The sequence below is a fragment of the Tupaia chinensis genome, unplaced genomic scaffold (assembly GCF_000334495.1).
Source record: "Tupaia chinensis unplaced genomic scaffold, TupChi_1.0 Scaffold000561_1, whole genome shotgun sequence".
Lineage (NCBI taxonomy): Eukaryota > Metazoa > Chordata > Mammalia > Scandentia > Tupaiidae > Tupaia > Tupaia belangeri.
The window spans coordinates 4,401,105-4,421,772 of record NW_006160074.1 but is presented as its reverse complement, the minus strand read 5'-3'; the positions used below and the strand labels follow the sequence as shown (position 1 = coordinate 4,421,772).

General features: G+C 40.1%; 1 protein-coding gene and 1 pseudogene across 1 annotated transcript in view; one reads left to right on the top strand and one right to left on the bottom strand.

The window, feature by feature from the left end:
* NUP160 (nucleoporin 160) overlaps positions 1-20,668 on the top strand; it is a gene marked incomplete at its 5' end in the record, with an annotated part of 92,848 nt that overhangs the window by 43,204 nt on the left and 28,976 nt on the right. The window contains 10 exon segments of the mRNA XM_027775432.1: positions 1,154-1,253; positions 1,723-1,888; positions 3,221-3,348; positions 3,425-3,585; positions 8,755-8,888; positions 9,437-9,507; positions 11,396-11,555; positions 12,464-12,533; positions 13,034-13,132; positions 15,014-15,133. Of these exon segments, the coding sequence (XP_027631233.1) occupies positions 1,154-1,253; positions 1,723-1,888; positions 3,221-3,348; positions 3,425-3,585; positions 8,755-8,888; positions 9,437-9,507; positions 11,396-11,555; positions 12,464-12,533; positions 13,034-13,132; positions 15,014-15,133 (1,209 nt within the window).
* On the bottom strand, positions 6,645-7,012 carry LOC102486368 (huntingtin-interacting protein K-like; annotated as a pseudogene).

Genomic DNA, 20,668 nt, shown 5'->3' with positions numbered 1-20,668 from the left:
CCAGATTCTACATGGCCGACCATAGGTTCAAACCTCAACCTCACCTGCTTGAAAACACACCCGGTTTGTGTGTGTGCATGCCCCAAATGCAGTCAGGATAGAGCAATGGAGAAGAAGGGACTGTGGTGTACCTTTTACCCATTGAGGGCAAGAGGGATTCTTCCTCTCCCTGTTTTTCTCCTCTGGCGTTCACATGTGCTCACTGACAAAAGAAAAAGTAATATAAGGAAACTCTGGGAAACGCCAGGTGGCATGGTGGTTAAGGGCGCTAGACTTCCACGTGGCCAACCACAATTCAGGTCCCAGACCGGGTGGCTTGCTTCTCATACTCTCTCTCTCTCTCTCTCTCTCTCTCTGGTCAAATTAAAAATAAATAAAGTCAAACAAAATAATTCTTTAGGAGAAAAAAGAAGAAACTGTGTATACCCTTCACCCAGATTCATTACCTTCTATTTGTTTTTTGTTCTTGTTCTATAAAATATATTCTTTCTTACTGAGCCACTTGAGACATTATACTTCATCTTCCTTAAATATTTTAGCATATATCTAAGAGCAGGGATATTCTCTTAAATAATCACAGCACAATTTAAAAATCATGCAATTTGGTATTAATATACCATGTAGCTTATATTTAAATTTTACCAATTATGCCCTTAATTTTTCTTTCTGGTCCAGGGCTAATCTAAGATCTTACATATAGTTAGTTATTGTGTTTATAATCTCAAATTATTATCAATTTTTCTGTCATTTATGATAGTGACTATTTTAATACCATGTTAGGTTTTTGTTATCGGGCACATGCACTTGCCAGAGGGAGAGACAGACAGAGAGAGGGAAAGTGAGAAATCATCCCCAGGAGTGATGGTCATGCCACAATCCCTTCTCCATTCTCCTCTCAGGATTTGGGGCATGCATGCATATGCACCCAGCATGATTTTCACTGCTGGGTCTAGGACTCAACTCATCGTCAGCCACGTAGGAGTCTGGAGCTTTAACCACCATGCCACCTGTTGGCCCTTTTTAATACGATTTTATAGCATGTCCCTCAGCTTGGGTTCATGTGGTGTTTTCCATGATACTACTAGTGTCTCAATTACTTTGTACCTTTAAAAATTCACTGAAAAATATGTAACTAAAAGATTTATGTTTCCAGGGATACCTGTCTTTCCTTGTGCCCTCCTCCTTAGTGGATCATTTGTATCTCCTGCCTGATGAGAATCTTTTGACAGAGGATGAGACAACCATATCTGATGGTAATAGTAATTTTTATGTCTACATTTAATCTCCTGTCTAAATGAATCCTATGCTTTGTTTCACATGGATGCAAAAATCATTGACTGCCTCTGTGACCTGTCCTGGGCAGTTTACCACATTATTTATTGCATGAACAAGAAAGAGAGGGAGATAAAGCACCCCTCAAAAGGTCCCAGTGCCACATTCCATCACAGTCTTAGCCAGTCTGGATCATGGGCACATGTATGCTTGGTGTACTGAGGGAGGCCTGCCCATATGGGTCTGCCTCACAAATAATCGTGTTTATCACTGTGCCACCATCCAGCCCCTCACATTGTAGGTAATTTAGGGAAAACTGGAGAGGCCTAAGCATCTCTGAAACCTCAGGTAGCTCCCTTGGTAAAGATTGTAGGTATATCTAGTATTAATACCTAATCAATAGATCTGCACTCATTCAAGACAGAAATGTTAACTTTCTCTTACTCCTAGATGTGGATGTTGCTCGGGATGTCATATGTCTTATAAAATGCCTCCGGCTGATTGGAGAGTCAGTAACTACAGATATGTCAGTTATGATGGAAATGAGTTGTTTCAACGTCCAGTCTCCAGAGAAAGCTGCAGAACAGATACTGGAAGATTTGATCACTATTGATGTGTAAGGAGAATTTAGGGTAAAGTGCATTTCCTAATGGAAATTCAGCAGTTTTTAATGCCAAAGTGTCTTTTTTATTATTTATTTAAGTACGTACAAAACGGGCCTAAAGTTAAAGTCATTTGCTGTGATTCTAAATAGATATTTCAGCTTTTTGTTGTTGTTGTATAGGGCATATGGGTTTGCCAGAGAGAAAAAGAAAGGAAAATACCACCACCCACCCCCAGGAGGGGTGTCCATGCCACAGTCTCTTCTCCATTCTCTTCTTGACATTTTGGGCATGCATACAAACCTTTCCACCATGTTTTTCAGGGCTTTGGGTCCAGGACTCAAACTGCACCATCAGCCACGTGGGATCCAGCTTAACCTTAACCACTATACCACCTGGCTGGCCCTATATTTCATCTTTTCAGCAGAAAATCTAACACATGATTTCAGGTCTGCAGATTCATGAAACATGATATAGTGGGCCAGCCAATAGCATGGTGGTTAAGGCAGCTGGGTCCCACATGGCTGATTTAGACAGTTCAAATCCTGGATCTGGCTCCTTGGAAAACACTCAAGTGCGTATGCATGTGTGCCCAAAATCCCAAAATGAGAGAGAAATAGAGGAGAAAGGATTATAGTGTCACCAGCACTCTGAGGGAGTGCTTTCTTCTCTCCCTAGTGAGTGCATGCGCACTCTCTGGCAAAAATTAAGGAAAAAAAAAAATGATGTAGCTATTAACTTTTTTTTTAAAGATATTTTTTTTTAATTTGCTATAAAGCTTGTGTATTTACCAGAGATAGAGGGAAAGCAAGAAAGCAAAGTTGCCAGGTCCAGGACTCAAACCATGGTTGGCCATGTGGGGGTCCAACATCCTAAACCCCAGCTGCTGTCCCCAATATAGCTGTTAAAATTTTTTTAATTTAACTTTATTTATTATTATTAGTGCTATTATTTAATTTGCTGTAGGTTGATATGAGCTCACCAGAGAGAGAGACACACACACACAGAGAAAGAAATCAAGCCTCCAGGTCCTAAACTTGAACCATGGTCAGCCATGTGGGAGTCCAGAATCTCAACCATCGCACCACTTGCTGACCCAGTAGCTATTAACTTACCTGAGGTATAAATCCAAAAACGTTTAAGTATTTTCTTCATGTTTGCTTTTTCTGTTATTTATGAAAAATTGAGAGAAACTCTGTCAAGTGAAGTGAAAGTATACCAGAGTGATTATCTCCAGTTCTTTATTTTGTGACTCTTCTTGTTTCATAGGCAATTTGCTTATTGGACATATCAATTTAACTTTATGAATTGTCAATAGTAATAGGCATTTTCTATTGCCTTTATAGAGAAAATGTGATGGAGGATATTTATAGTAAATTACAGGAGATCAGGAACCCAATCCATGCCATTGGACTTCTTATACGAGAAATGGATTATGAAACAGAAGTAGAGTTGGAAAAAGGATTCAATCCAGGTAAATGGCAAAACAATAAATGTGCCTGTTTGACTTAGAGGAAACTGCTACGTTGACCTCCATTTTCTTCTTACAGCTCAGCCTTTGAATATTCGAATGAATCTTTCCCAGCTCTATGGCGGTAGCACTGCTGGGTATATTGTATGCAGAGGTGTGTGTAAAATCGCCAGTACTCGGTTCCTGATCTGCCGAGACCTCTTGATCTTACAGCAGCTATTAATGAGGCTGGGAGATGCAGTAAGTACTCATGAGGGAAAGCTTTTTCAGGCTGGCCTTCCCAAATTTAATATTAGTAGTACTACTCTGAATGCGAGAGGAGGGTACCATTTAGTGTGGAGCAGAGAGGAAGAGGAAGAAAAAGCACTCCACTTTATGCAATGAAGGGCTTACTCCAAGTATAATTTTGAGATTGTAAGTTTGTCTTTGTGATCCTCCCAACTCCTTTATGTTCTTTCTTTTCCATCCATTTCTTTCTTTCTTTTTTTTTTTTTTTTTTTAATTTAAGAGGTTTTTGATAAAGGGTGCATGCGCTCACTAGAAAGACAGACAGAAAATGAGAAATCACCCTCCAGGGTGGATGGCCACGCCGCAATCCCTGCTCCATTCTCTCAGGATCTTAGGCATGCACGCAAACGTGCACACGTGCCCAGCGTGAGTTTAAGCCACCGGCTCCGGGACTCGAACCACAGTCAACTACATGGGAGTCCAGTTACATAACCGTTATGCTAACTGCTGGTCCCTCCATCCATTTCTTCTCACACCTCCAGATTTTGAGGCCAGCAAATGGAGTGGTGGTTAAGGCGCTGGACTCACACACAGCTGACTGTGGTTCAAGTCTGGGACCTGATATCTTGCTGTCCCTCTCTATTTCTCTCTTATAGCAAATTTAAAAATAATAATAATAAATACATAATTCTTTTCTTTCAGTAATGACTTTTCAGGGCTGGCAAGTAGCATGGTGGTTAAGGCGCTGGACTCCCCCATAGCCAACCACGGTTCAAGTCCTGGACCTTGCGGCTTGGTCTCTCTCTCTCTTCCTGCTCAAATTTAAAAAAATAATAACAATAAATAAAATTAATTCTTAAAAAAATAAAAAAGGCTTTTATGCCCACAATCAAAAGTCAAATTTGTCTCAGAATTCATAATCCCAGTTGAACCTGGCAAGGAAACAATCTGATTAAACCAATTCATGTTGGGCCTGCAGGTGGTGTGACAGTTAAGGCCTCTGGATCCCACATGGCCAGCTGCACGGTTTGAGTTTTGGGCCCAGCATCTTGAAAAACACATCAGGCATGTGTGCGTGCATTCTCAATATCCCAAGAGAAGAATGGAGGACAAGGAATTGTGGTGTGGCCATCCCCCATGGGGTTTTGTATCCTATAGCAAAATAAAAAATAGTAATAATAATACGTAAATAGTCAAAAGACCTTTGGGGTTCCCAGAGGCATTTATACTTTTGTATTTTGCTCTAGGGTGGGTATGCTCACCTTAGACAAGGAGACAGGAAAGGTCAGAAATTGTCCCATTGACATGACCACACCACAGTCCCTTTTTCATTCTCATTTCGGGATTTGGGGTGCACATGTACCCAGTGTGTTTTTTAAGCTACCAGGTCTAAGACTTGAACTGTGAAGTCAACTGTGTGGGATCCAGCCACCTTAACCTCTATGTAAACCTGTTGGCCTGAGACATTTATACTCATTTATTTTTTTTGAAGAATTACTTTAGGGGACCAGCAGGTGGCATAGCAGTTGCCATCACTGGACTCCCAAGTAGTTGACTATGGTTTGAGTCCGGACTCTGCAGCTTAACACTCATACCGGGCATGTGTGTGTGTGCATGTCCAAAATCCCAAGAGGAGAATATAGGAAAAGGGATTGCAGTGTGCCATTCCCCGCTAGGGGTTGATTTTTCACTTTCTGTCTCTCTGTCTGTCTCTCTTGTGAGTGCATGCTCCCTATAGCAAATATCTCTTAAAAATTATAGTTTTATTTATTAGTATCATTACTATTATTTTAATAAAAAAATCTCTCAAAAAAAAAAAGTAATTCATTGTACAACCTTTTGGAAATATATGTAGGCAAAAATGAATATCTAGAGACCAGCAGATGGCATAGCAATTACATTACTAGACTCTCCCACATGGCCAACTGCAGTTAGAGTCCCAGACCCAGTGGCTTCAAAATCACACCAGGCGTGCGTGTGTGCTTGCCCAGGATACCAGGAGGGGGATGGAGAAGAAGGGATTGTGGCATGGCCACCCTGGGGGATGAGTTCTCACTTTCCCCCTTTCCCCTCACTGTCTCTGTCCTTCCCTTTCCAGCACGCATATGTCCTAAGGCCAAAACTTCTTTTAAAAAAATTCTATAATCTCCTAGCCAGTAATAACCACTATTTATATTTGGGTATATATATCCTTTCTCTCTATGAAAATAGTTTCTTGGTTCTTTTATAAAATTGAAATACACTACATAGTGTTTCTTGTTATCTTTTTTCCTTTTAAATTCTTTTTTATTATTTATTTATTCATTCATTCAAATGATTTTAATTTTACCGGAGAGAAACAGATAGAGGGCAAGCGAGACAGCACACCATCAGGTCCGGGACTTGAACCTTGGCTGGCCATGTGAGAATCTCCAGCATCTCAACCGTCTCGCCACCTGTTGACTTCATTTTTTTTTCTTTTTTCTTTTTTTTTTGAAGATTTTTTTGCTACAGGGCTAGTGCACTTGCTCAGAGACACAGAGACAGAAAGCAAGAACTCAACCCCCAAGGGGGATGGCCACACCGCAATTCCTTCTCCAGTTTCCTCTCAGGTATTTGGGCACACATGCACACATGCCTGGCGTGAGTTTTAAGCCACCAGGTCCAGGACTTGAACCGTGGTCAACTATTTGGGAGTCCAGCAACATAACCATTATGCTATCTGCTGGTTCCATAATCTGGTTGTTTTTACTCTTATACTTTATAAATCTCATCATATTTTCTCATGTTATATATTCTACAGTATTATTATTTTTAAGAATTTTTAATTTAATTTTATTTATTATTATTTTTAAAGAATTATTTTATTTAACTTTATTTATTTGTTTTCACTTGACCAGAGAGTGACAGAGTTGGGCAGAGGTGAGAAAGCAAGCCATGAGGTTCAAGACTCAAACCGCAGTAAGACATGTGGAAGTCCAGCACCCTTAACCACCATGCCACCAGTCCACCCCTTATTTAGTTATTTTTTAAAGGCCAGAAAGTCTTTATTGCAATAAATTATTCCAATGAGTTATGTGAGAAACTGTGCATCAGTTGGTTAGGGCAGTGAGAGCCTCTACCACATTGCCATTGTGTTCTTGCAAGTTCCATTCTGCTTTCCTTGAGAGATTTCCTTCTCTGTCATAATCAGTTCCAGATCTTCCTTCTTGATTGTTACTTTCGCCAGTTCGTTCTCCCATTCCTGTTTGGCTTTCTGCTCCTGGGACCTTCTGTTTCCAGTGGCAGACATGGCCATCTCCAGGTTGAACTCTGGATTTCCTTTTCCTGTGCAGTCAGTAATGTGCTCTAAGTCTGCCGCAACTGTCATGCTTTCGTGGCTTCTCAGGGGGCTGTTCCATCTCCAAACCAGCTCCATATCCCCCTCAGTCGCCATATCAATGCCACCACACCGCTCCATAAGCTCCTTGTTTATATGTTTGTTTGATTAATTTTAAAGAATTATTTAATTTAATTAATTAATTAATTTTTTAGTTTGACCAAAGAGAAACAGAGTGAGTTGGGAGCAGAACAAGCCACCAGGTCTGGGACTCAAACCGCAGTCGGCCCTGTAGGAGCCCAGCATCCTAAACCACCACGACCCCTGCTAGCCCTGTTTTAAAAAATGTTCTACAAGTCCTGTGCACTCACCAGAGAGAGACAGAGAAAGAGCTGGAAAACCAGAGGGGAAACCTCCAGGTCCAGGACTCAAACTGTGGTTAGTTAGCCTTGTGGAAGTCCATTGCCTTAACCAGCACGCCACCTGCTGGCCCTCACAGTGTTATTTTTAATAGTTATGCAGTATGGGCCAGCTTTGTGGCCTGGTGGTTAGTGGAGCTAGATCCTACATGGCTGACTGTTCAGTTCAAATCCCAGCCCCGGTAGCTTGATACATGCCTGCCCAAAATCCCAATGGGGTAGAGAAATAGAGAAGAAGAAACATCCTACTACCAGGTGCTTTCTCCCTCTCCTTTCCTTTGTCTCTCTAGGGAGTCACATACCTACTATAAAATGTTTAAAAACAAAACTAAATAGTTACCAAACATTTTTAACTTACTCTGTCAATCCACTTTCTGGCCATCCAGCTAGTTGCCAGCTTTTCCATTGTAACTCTGATTTTCTGTAAATCTCTGATTATATCTCTAGGATAAAATCTAAGAATTAAAATTGATTGGTCACAGGATATGCATATTTTTAAAGGCTCTGACAGTTGTGCCAAATTTGCATCTAATGGCCACACCTATTTTTTACCTAACACCAGCAGTGTAAGAATGGATTTAGATTTCCCTGTTCGTCAGTCCTGAACCCACAGACTTCATGAAAATAAAGCTTTTGTGGGAACCAGCAGTTAGCGTAATGGCTATGTCGCTGGACTCCCACGTAGTTGACCGCGGTTCGCATCCCGGACCCGGTGGCTTAAAACTCACGCCAGGCACATGTGCGTGCGTGCCCAAGATCCCAGGAGGAGAATGGAGGAGAAGGGATTGCGGCGTGACAATCCCCTCTGGGGGGTGATTTCTCGCTTTCTGTCTCTATGTCTCTCTGTCTGTCTGGCGATTGCACGCGCCCTATAGCGAAAACCTCTCCAAAAAAATATAAAAATAAAAAATAAAGCTTTTGTGTTTGATTTCTTTTGCACTATCAACTCCCATCACTTGATGAGAGCTGTTTTAAATTATTTTTGGAATGCTGATGCTTGAGAAGACATTTTATTTTACTCCACCTGAACTCTAAGAGTTATCATCACTGGGGCCAGGAGGTGGCATGGTGATTAAGGCACTGGACTCTCACATGACCAATTGCAGTTCACGTCCTGGACCTGGCGGCTTGCTTTCTCACTTTCTTTTTCTTTCTCCCTCTCTCTCCAGTCAAACTAAAAAATAATAAAAATAAATATTTAATTTTGTTGTTATTTTTAAAATTTGACTGGAGAGAGATGGACAGTGAGCAAGCAAGCCACCAGGTCTGGTAGTTGAACCGTGGTCAGCCATGTTGGAGTCCAGCGCCTCAACCACCATGCTAGCCCCAATAATAATTTTTTTTTTTAATGAAATGGGGTACCTGTCTGTCTCTCATGAAATAAATAAACTTAAAAAAAGAAAAAAAAGAAGTTACCACCACTAATTGCTGCTGCTTGCCATTTTGCCTGCCCACCCTATATAGGTGATTTTTGGAGCTGGTCAGCTCTTCCAAGCTCAGCAAGACCTACTACATCGAACTGCACCACTGCTCTTATCTTACTACCTTATTAAGTGGGGAAGTCAGTGCTTAGCAACGGATGTTCCTGTTGACACACTGTGAGTTTCATTATCCTAATTGTTTAAAAAATAAATTGTGAGTCTAATTATTTTTCATTGACTTAAATGGAAAACAGTTTAACATACTATAAAATTATCTGCCTTTAAAACTCAAAGAGCTTTTAGATGTTCTATTTTCTAAAGGTTGAAGCCAACTTACAAGAATGTAAATAGTAAATATTTATTTATCATTACCTATATAATTATTATGTATTTTATGTGTGTGTGTAACATTACAGATAAATCACATTGAAGGCAAAATAATAAGATGAAGCCAGAGGGAAAGCGAGACCATACACAAATATGCTTTGCAAGATTCTTGTTTTCATTAAAATAAACCATCGTGTTTGCTCTTGTTCTTCATTGAATGATCACTGAGTGACATGATGGGCAGCTGTCCAAATTATGACGTTTTTCTAGTTTTCATTATGTTTGCAATAGAGATTTTATGTGCAGTTTATTAATTGACAGTGTTAGTAGGTTAACGTGCAGGATAATATTTGACATAGACGAATTTATTAAGCTGCATTTTTCCCCTCTTCTTACAGGGAGTCTAATCTCCAGCACTTATCCGTATTGGAACTAACTGACTCTGGTGCTTTAATGGCAAATAAGTTTGGTAAGGACTATGACTGCATACACAGTGATTTTAAATTGGGGATTTATGGAATGTTCCTTAAATTTGTTGCTGCCTTGGGGCTGGCAGGTGGCATAGTGGTTGGGGGCACTGGATTCCCACATCGCTGACTACGGTTCAAATCTCAGACCTGGTGGCTTGCTCTCTCACTTTTTCTCTTTCTCTCTCTTATTCTGTCCTCCTTTGGCCAGAATTACAGTAAATAAAATTAAATATAAAAAAAAATTTTTTGTTGCCTTCACTTGGGGAAGGTTGACAGGGCCGTTTGCTTTGGCTTTGAGAGCACTTAAGCCAGTTGTAGCCTCAGCTCTCTGGTGGCAAGGGGTCAGCGAAGCTATAGTCCTAGATCAGGCATAACTGAAAGATGTTGTACATGGGGCCGGAAAGTGGCTTGGTGGTTAAGGTACTGGCCTCAGACATGGCCGTCCACAGTTCGAGTCTCAGACCTGGTGAGTTGAAAATCATACCAGGTCCATGTGTCCAAAACCCCAGGAGGAGAATGAAGGAAAAGGGATTGTAGTGTTGCCATCTTTCCAGGGGAAGGGGGTGGTGATTTCTCACTTTCCCTCTTACTTTCTGTCTACAGTAATCACGTGTACCTTATGGCACAAACCTTACATTAAAAAAAAAAATGTTGGACGTGTATATATTGTTGCCCCTCCGTTATTTGGTGCTCCAGTTATTTAACAAAAGTATTTCATAGTTCCTAAATTCATAGTAGTTTTTATAATCTTGTCTTAGTCAACAGATATTTAAAAGGAAAACCATTAAAACCATTACATTTTTAAAGAATTATTTTATTTAACTTTATTTATTTATTCATTTGTTTATTTCAATTTGACCAGAGAGGAACAGAGAGAGAGAGAAAGTGAGAGAAAGAAAACTGCCAGGTCCAGTACTCAAACCAGGGTCGGCCATGTGGGAATCCAGCACCTTTACCCACCTTGCTACCTGCCAGTCCCAGAAACTATTATTTTAGGGAATGTATTTTGAATTGTTTTGGTATAAAGCTTGAAATCTTGGGACTAATTGTATGAGAGGACTTTAAAAAGTTAATGGAAAATTGGAATTAAAGTATGAGTTTATTTTGGTACAGACTTTTTTTTTTTTTTTTTTTTTGAAATCCATTCATAGTTGTAATTTCTTTTCCCTCAGAATGTACATGTTCTCATAACTTTTTGAAGGCCCCTTGTATTTTAGTTTTTAGAAAAGGCACTTTGGGAGGCCAGCAGATGATGTGGTGACTAAGGTCCTAGACTCCCACATGGCCAACTGGTTCGAGTTCTAGACCCAGTGGCTTGGTTTCTCACTTTCCCTCTCTCTTTCTTCCTGGTGACCATGTGTGACCTATAGTAAATTAAAAGATAATAATGATAAAATTAAATTTCTTAGTAAAAAAAGAAAGAAAAAGCACTTAGATGTGGTGCATTAGTGAAAAGAAATGACTGCAGTATTTGTTTAAGTGACTTTTTAAATTGTATTTGTGTAGTACTGTCCAGTTTACAAACTACTTTTATTTGTATTCCTACCAATTATACCCATGATGCTTTTTCTGTTTAGAAATGGTAAGTGATCTCCGTTAGAGGCTTAATGAATTAGTAGACTGTCTTGATAGAAAATTGATTCTATGGGACTGGCAGGTGGTATGGTGGTTAAAGGCACTGGATTCCCACATGGCTAACCATGGTTTGAGTCCTGGACCTGGAGGCTCGTGCATTCTCTCTCTCTCTCTCTCTCTCTCTCTCTCTCTCTCTGTGTGTGTGTGTGTCTTGTCAAATTTAAAAAAATAATAACAAATGGAATTAATTCTTTGAAAAGGAAATTGATTCTACTATCATAAGTTTGTGATTGTCATAATTTTTTTTTTAAGTATCTAGCCCTCAGACAATTGTGGAATTATTCTTCCAAGAAGTTGCAAGAAAACACATTATATCTCATCTCTTCTCTCAACCAAAGGCACCTTTGAGCCAAACTGGATTGAATTGGCCTGAAATGATTTCTGCAATTACCAATTATTTATTGCAGCTTTTGTATCCTTTTATTTAAAGGCTTTTTGAAAGTATTCTGCTGTTTAAATAGTTTAAGGCTTTTATTCTCACTGCAAAATGAAGATTTTTAAAAATGAGATTGGGGGCATACTCCTTAAACAAGAGAAAATATTTTCAGATATTATCCCGCTGTTACTTTGTTTCTAGCTTAAAAGTGACCAAGATTTTACTGGCATACACACATTTGATACCTAGACCCCTGTTAAGACATTAATCCACCAAGTATTTCTTAAATGGCTCTCTATGCCAGAGTCTGTTAGGAGCTGGATTGTCCACTTGTACCAACATGTATCCACAGTGCAACCAGCTGGACTTGGAATTGACCACTCATGGATAAAACACATGCTTTCAGGACCAACAGTTGGCATAATGGCTATGTCACTGGACTTCCATGTAGTTGGCCGCAGTTTGAGTCCCAGACCTGGTGGCTTAAAACTCGCCAGGCGCGTGTGCGTGCGTGCCTAAGATCCTGAGAGAAGAATGGAAAAGAAGAGATTGCGGTTTGGCCATCCCCCCTGGGGGGTGATTTCTCGCTTTCTGTCTCTCTCTGTCTTTCCAGCGAGAACACACGCCCTATAGCAAAAACCTCTCCGAAAAAACAAAACAAAACAACCCACATACTTTCATCCCATGTTTGAGTTCTAAGCTGGGTAACAAGTCTCCTAGCATACATAGAACATTTTCACTGAATTTGTCTAATTAAGGAATATGGTGATAAGGAAAGAACATGGCCTTGGCTACCTTTTCTTTACTTTCTTTTTTTTTTTTTTTTTTTAATATTTTAACTATTCTCTGTGCTTTTCTGACTTTGATGCCCATGTGTATATTTAACTTTTGCCAAAAATGGTTAAAAACAAAACAAAACAATAAAACTCCTTATCCAGTGACAGATGGCCTAGCAATCCTGGTTGTCTCTTTCTAGAATGTTTGATGGGAAATTGTCAGTATGTACAATTGCAGGTGAGTTCTACTGAACATTTCAGGCTTAATCATTCTTAGGAAGAATGGGATTGCTGCAATATGTTTTTTTCTTAACGTTAACTGCATTTTAGTTAAATTGATAATAAAAACCACAATTACTTAAACTTTTTTACACTAAAAGATTTTTCAAAGAGATTTCTCTACTTGGCTCTTGATGTTATCATTTCGAACATAATTTTTTTAATTTTCTCTTCTAGTTGTGGTTTTTTTTTTTTTTCTTCATATAAATCCTTGGCTGGAATCTGCTCATTAAAACAGTAATACCAAAAATTGGAAAATCGCTTTAATATAAAGTGTATATTTCTAGACTCTTGTCTTCTCAAGATGCCTAACCTTGTATATAAATATATTAAGATTAGTTTTAATCTCCAAATGGAGATTTTATTTGGAAATAAAACTTTTTCTCTCTCTCTGTGGAAATGAGTATATCCTGAGTAGTGTTTGTTTTCTAACTAGAATGTACCTTTTATGCCTTTAAGAATTATATTCAACTGCTAAATCCCTGGTGTCAAGTCAACGTCGGTTCCTGTCGATTTATGCTGGGACGGTGTTACCTAGTTACAGGAGAAGGACAGAAGGTAAACTACATTTGAGTGATGAATAAAGTTTAGTGAGAGAAAGACACTTAGTTTCAGTCAGACTACGTTGTAGTGGGTTGGAAGCATAGGCTTCTTTAGATAAGGATAAAAAAAGACTGTACTAGTGCCAGTGTAGGGAATCATACACATTTAGGACCATTCAGCCTCTTGTATTTTGCGACTTAGTGCATAAGAAAACATTAAAGTCTTCCACCTCTTGTAGATATTTTAGGGATGAATTATTTCTAAAAGAATTATTTTATTTAACTTGTTTTTTTATTTTAACTTGACCAGAGAGGGTCAGAGTGAGAGAGAGCAAGCCACCAGGTCTAGTACTTGAACCATAGTCAGTCATGTGGGAGTCCAGCATCCTTAATCATCACACCACCTGTTGGATCCAGAATGAATATTTATTTTATTTATTTTTTTTTTTTGAGAGATTTTCACTGTAGGGCGCGTGCGCTCACCAGACAGACAGAGAGAGACATAGAGACAGAAAGCGAGAAATCACCCCCCAGGGGGGATGGTCACGCCGCAATCCCTTCTCCTCCATTCTCCTCTCGGGATCTTGGGCATGCACGCACACGCGCCCAGCGTGAGTTTTAAGCCACCGGGTCCGGGACGTGAACCGCGGTCGACTACGTGGTAGTCCAGCGACATAGCCATTACACTAACTGCTGGTTCCCCAGAATGAATATTTTTTTAATTCAAATTAATTTATTAAATTTTTTAAAAAGTTTTTTTCCATAGGGTGTGTGCACTCACCTGAGACAGACTTTTTTAAAGAGAAATTACCCCATTGGAGAATGGCCATACCACAATCCCTTCTCCATTTTCCTGGGATTTTAGGCATGTTCGCACATGTGCCCAGGATGTTAGTCATACTACCAGGTCCAGACTCGAACCACAGTTGGTCATGTGGGGGAGTTCAGCCCCTTAACCCCTATGCCACAGGCTAGCCTCAACTTATTAATTTTTTATTACATCTTTTTTGTTTTATTCTGCATTTTTCTTCATCATTAGTAGTTTACATTTAAAATATTTTTCCTTGACATCCTATTATATAAATTTTCAAACAGTTTAAAGACTTTTATGGTAAACAATCGTATACCCACTACTCAAATTCTACATTTAACATGTTACTATAGTTTTATTGTCCCTCTGCCTATTTATCAGTCATGTTATCAAAGTGTACTTTTTAATTAATATTTAAATTGAAAATTAGCTAAATTAGAGAAAAATATGAAGTAATATATCAGATGGAATTTGTTAAACCATGTATTCATTTATTTATCTATTTATTTGTTGTGACTTTCAATCTTATAGGTCTGGGTCTTAAACCACAGTCGGCCATGTGGGAATCCAGCACCTTAACCACCACATAACTTGCTGGCCCCATCAGATAGAATAGGGTAAAAATCGTGAATGTATTGGGACCAGCAGATGGCATAATGGTTATATCACTGGATTCCCATGTAGTGGACCATGGTTCAAGTCCCAGACCCAGCAGCTTAAAATTCACCCTGGGAGTGTGTGGCGTGCATGACCAAGATTCTAGGAGGAGGAGGAGGAGCATGGAGAAAGGATCACTGCATGGCCATCCCCGGGGGTGATTTCTCACTTTTCATCTCTGTCTCTTGGGCTAGTACATGTGCCCTGTGGCAAAAATCTCTCTTAAACAAAACAAAAAGAAAGAAAGAAAGAACGAAATTGTGAATATATTAATAGTAGACTATCTTATAATTTTTTTTGTTTGGCTTTGCTTAACACATAATGCCCTGATTTATGGCTCCTAGCATTGGTACTGTAGATGAAATAGAATAATATAAGGGACTTTTTTTTTTTTTTTTTTTCCCACTTTTTATTCTTTCATTTCTCCAGGCTCTGCAGTGTTTCTGTCAGGCAGCATCTGAAGTGGGCAAAGAGGAATTCTTGGACCGCTTGATCCGCTCAGAAGATGGGGAGATTGTGTCCACCCCCAGGCTGCAATATTACGATAAGGTACATCATTACTTCTTACACCACCCCGTGTAATAATGCATCTGAAATACGTTGCTTTTTCTGGAGAAAAATACTAGAAGAGGAAAAAAATGTATTTGCCTAGAGAAATTGAATTTTTATTTGAATTTGATAAGTGCTTTTAACCTAAGTGAATTCCTACCATGATATCACATTATTAGCTCCGTCACTGTAAAATTTTATTATTTAATTTATACTTTTTTTTTTTTAAGATGTTTTTACCTTAGGGCACATGTGCTCACAGGAGAGAGACATTCTGAGAGGCTAAGTGAGAAATCACCTCAGGCAGATGGCCACACCGAAATCCATTTTCCTTCCAGGATCTTGGGTATAAAAAATCACGAGCCTCGTATGGTTTTGAAGTCACCAGGTTTGGGACTTAAGCCACAGTCAGCCATGTGGGAGTCCAGTGATTTATTTAACTGTTGCACCATCTGCTGGTCCCAATTTATACTTTTTTTTTTAAGGTTTATTTATTTAATTCCATTTGTTGTTATTTTTAAATTTGACCAGACAGAGAGAAGGGGAAAGCAAGAAAATAAGCCACCAGGCCCGGGACTCGAAACTTAGTTGTCCACATGGGAATCCAGAATCCTTAAGCACCACGCCACCTGCTGGCCCTCCAATTATACTTCTTTAGTCTTGTGGATACCTCAGAGAATTAATTAGTACTACCTATACAAGGGATCTTCCCAGAGTTCATGGAAAATATTTATTATAAAAAGTTGCATGGATTTCGTAATTTTTCTGCCCCAAATAAACTTGTACTTTAATACCATTTTTTTCCCCAACTTTTTTTGTTGGTTTTTTTTTTGGAGAGATTTCTTCTAAAGGGCTCTGTGCTCCCCAGAGAAACAGAAAGCGAGAAATCACCCTCCTCCCCCCCAGAGGCGGGGATAACCACACTGCAGTCCCTTCTCCTCCAGTCTCCTCTCAGGATTTTGGGAATGCATATACACACGCCCAGCATGAGTTTAAGCCACTGGGTTCAGTACTCAAACTACAATCAATTACGTGGGAGTCCAGTGATGTGACCATTATACCATCTGCTGGACCCTCCCCCAACTTTTTTAAAGTCGCCCTGTGTTTAGTTTGTGATTTGGCCTGGCCCTGGAGTACCCCCTTGTGCCCTTTGTTCTGCTTCCCCCTCTTCCCTCCGGTCTCCCAGCTATAACATTGGCCTTCTTCCTGACAAGTCACTGTGTGCTCTGTTCTCGTCAGGGTCTTCCTGCCTGCTATTCCCTTGGCTTGCAATGTTCTTTCTCACTCTCATTTCAGAGGAGTCTCTGCTCATGTGTCTCCTTGTCAGAGAGTGAGTTCCCCACTACCTGGCCTGTATAAAATAGCTCTGTGTGCCACCATGTGTGTTTACTCTCTCTCCCTTGAGCACATACGCAGTGTGTGCCCTGCACTCTTTCTTTACACCATTTACCCAAATTTGATGTTTTATTTTAGACTTCTTTTATTTGGATTTCTACCAAAATTGCCACAATGTCAGTCTTCACTGTTTTGTTTCTTGCTTATTGGATAAGTGAATTTATACTGAAATAGATTTGTAGCTCTTAATGACCTACCATCCATTATTGAGAAAATAATTTCATAAGGATTTGGGTGGTTTTAGTTTTGTGTCTTTTTTTTTTTTAAGATCTTAATTGGCTTTTATTTGAGATCCTTGAATTGGCAGCACTTCATGCTATAAAATAGAGTAAGTGTTCTCGTAAATAAGAATTTTAATCCAAGGTCAGATGGATTTAAGGAATACATGAATCCCCTGAAATTGTGTACACAGTGTTTGTATTTTTTTTTTTTCTTTTTTTGAGAGGTTTTGCTATAGGGTGCATGTGCTCACCAGATAGACAGATAGAGACAGAAAGCGAGAAATCACCCGCCAGAGGGGATGGCCACACTGCAATCCCTTCTCCTCCATTCTCCTCTAGGGATCTTGGGCACGCACGCACACACATGCACCCAGTGTGAGTTTAAGCCACTGGGTCCAGGAATCACGCCATGGTTGACTACATGGGAGTTTAGCGACATAGCCATTATGCCAGCTGCTCGTCTCAATATTTGTATTTTTTTCTATGGAGAACCTGGATAGTTTTCATTGGAAGGACCTCACTGATTCAGAAACTGTTAAGAACCCACTGTTCCAGTAGACCCCAAATTAAGACCTGGGAAGAAAATACCAGAACTCTTACTCATAGAATAAATAAATTAAGAAGTACTAATACAGGATTGGCTCTGGTGCTCTCACATGGTCCTTACACCAGGTAGTCATTTGAAACTCGGTCTCCAGGAAGGCATCTGTTGGAAGACAGAGTATCACAGATACGTGTAGGGTAGATAGTGCCACCCTCACCGGTCCACCCCATTTCAGCTGGTTACATTTACCTGGGACGTGGACTTACACAGGACCATGTGGTGGTGCAGTGGTAATGCACCTGGACTCACATGGGAATGGTCCTGAATTCACATCCTGTCCTGGATCTTCCTGAACACACTACAGTTCACTCCTACTGAGACGAGAAGTAATGGGTCATCAGGAGAATCACAACGTGCTTTTGCATAGAAAACACAGAGCATCATGACTTTCCCAGTGGTGTAATAGATCGGTGTGATGACTATGACTTCCTCTCTTTCTCTCATGAGAGATAAGCTTTATTAACAAGAAATTTAAAAATTAGGGCAGCCTATGATACAGTGGTTAGGACAGCTAGATTCCATATGGCCAACCGCATGGCTCAAGTCCCAGACCCACAAGCTTAAAAAGTATGCCAAGAATGTGTACTCAGGTTTTTGAGCGCACACGCGTGCCCCGTGTATTTTTCATGCCACCTCCATGTCAGCCATGTGGGATCCAGCACCTTAACCACCACGCCACTTGCTGGCACACCAGCTGAGCATTTTTAAAATAAGGTTTTAGGAACCAGATGGTAGCATGGTGGTTAAAGCTCTAGACAGTCCCACATGGCCAACCATGGTTTGAGTCTCAGATCTGGTGGCTTGCTCACTTTCCTTCTCTTTCTCTATATGTGTCTGTCTCTGGTCAAATTTTTAAACATGAATGAATAAATAAAATTAAATAAATGATTCTTTTCTATTTAGGACTATTTATTTAATTTTTACTTTTTTATTTTAATTTGGCCAGAGACAGAGAGAGAGAGATAAGGAAAATGAGAAAGCAAGTCACCAGGTCCAGGACTTGAACTGAGGTCGGTCATGTGGGAGTGTCCAGTGCCTTAACCACCACACCGTTTGCTGATCCCTTACATAAATGATTCTTTAAAAAATAAAAGAAATAAGGTTTTTAATCATTTTTTATTGGGGCCCACAGGTGGCATGGAGGTTAAAGTGCTGGATCACACGTGGCTGACTGTGGTTCTCCTCTTGGACTCAGTGGCTTGAAAATCATTCAGGACGTATGGTGGTTAAGGTGCTGGACTCTCACGTGGACAGCCACGTTTGAGTCTTGGCCCCGCTGGCTTGGAAATCATGCCAGGTGCATGTGTGTGTACATGCCAAAATCCCAAGAGGACAGCAGAGAATGGATTGTGGCCTAGCCATTCCCTTGGGGAGATTTCTCACTTTTCCTCTTGATGTCTTTCTCTGTCTCTCTCCAGTGAGTGCACACACCCTATGGCAAAAAAAAAAAAAAAAATAATCTTGGGGGAAAAAATCATGCTGGACAGGTGTGCATGCTCAGAATCCCAAGAGAAAAGTCAAGGAGAAGGGATTGCAGTGTGGCCATCCCCTCTGCTGGATGATTTCTCACTTTCCCTCTCTATTTCTCTCTGGTGAACACACCTTCTCTATAGTAAAAACTTTAAAAAAAAAAAAATTATTTCCTAGAGGGCCGGTAGGTGGCATAGTGGTTAAAGGTGCTGGATTCCCACATGGCAGACCAGAGTTCAAGTCCTGGCCCTGGTGAATTTACTTTCTTACTTTCCCTTTCTCTCTCTCTCTGGTTCAATTAAAAAATAATACCAAATGAAATTAAATAATTCTTTTTTAAAAAAATTATGTCTTGGGACCAGCGGATGGCATAATGGTTACATCACTGGACTCCCACATAGTTTACTGTGGTTTGAATCCCAGATCCGGTGGCTTAAAACTCACGATACATGGGCATGTGTGCCCAAAATTTTGAAAGGAGAATGGGGACAGGATTGGGACATGGACATCCCCCCTGGGGAATGCTTTCTCTCCGTCTTGCTGTCCCTGTTTCTCTAGCGAGTGCAAAAATGTTTTTCTTTCTTTTTTTTTTTTTTTTAAAGAATTATTTTATTGGGATCCAGCAGTTAGTGTAATGGCTATGTCGCTGGACTCCCATATAGTTGACTGCGGTTCGCGTCCCGGACCCAGTGGGTTAAAACTCACGCCGGGCGCGTGTGCATGCGTGCCCAAGATCCTGAGAGGAGAATGGAGGAGAAGGGATTGCAACGTGACCATCGGGGGGTGATTTCTCGCTTTCTGTCTCTATGTCTCTCTCTGTCTGTCTGGCGAGCGCACATGCCCTATAGCGAAAACCTATCCAAAAAAAAAAATTATTTTATTGAGGCCAGTAGGTAGCGTGGTAGTTAAGAGTGCTGGGCTCCCACATGGCCAACTGCGGTTCAAGTCCCAAACCCAGTGGCTTGCCTTCTCACTTTCCCTGTCTCTCTCTGTGTCATTCTGTACCTCTCTGTCAAATTAAAAAACAATAATAAATAAATAAATGAACTTGTAAGTTAAATTAATTCTTTTTAAATAATTTTTTGAAAAGAATTATTTTTTCCAAGCTGCCAGGTCCGAGACTCAAACTGTGGGTGGCCATGTACAAGTCCCGCGCCCTTAACCACCACACCACCTGCCAGCCTCTAATTTTATTTCTTTCTTTCCTTTTTTTTTTTTTGTTTGTTTGTTTTTTTGCCATAAGGTACATATGCTCACAGGAGAGAGAGGGAAAGTGAGAAGTTATCCCCCAGGAGGGTAGCCATGCCACAATCAGTTCTTTTCTTAGGATTTTGAGCATGCACCCACACATACCTGGCATGATTTCTCAAGCCACTAGGACCAGGACTCAGACTGTGGTCAGCCATGTGGGAGTCCAGTGCCTCAACCGCCATGCCACCTGCTGGCACTCTTCCTTTTTTAATACAAAAGGCATGTGTGCTGGCCAGAGGGAGGGAGAGGGAGAGAAAAAGCATCCACCAGTGGGTTATTAGTCATGGTGCAATCCTTTGCTCCCATGTTCCATTCCGTCAGAATTTTGGGCACACACACATGTGCACCAGCAAGGTTTTTTGTTTTTTGTTTGTTTGTTTGTTTGTTTTATTAATTTATTTTTCTTTTTTAAACATTAATATGCTATACATCATTACAGTATACAAAATGAATTTTTCATCCAAAATACACTGTTTGTTGGCTCAATCAAGCACATCAACATTCGTGTTATCAACAAACAATTTTTCATTTCTTATGTCTTGTATATTTTGCGGGGTTTTTTTGTTTGTTTGTTTTGTTTTGTTTTTTCATCCT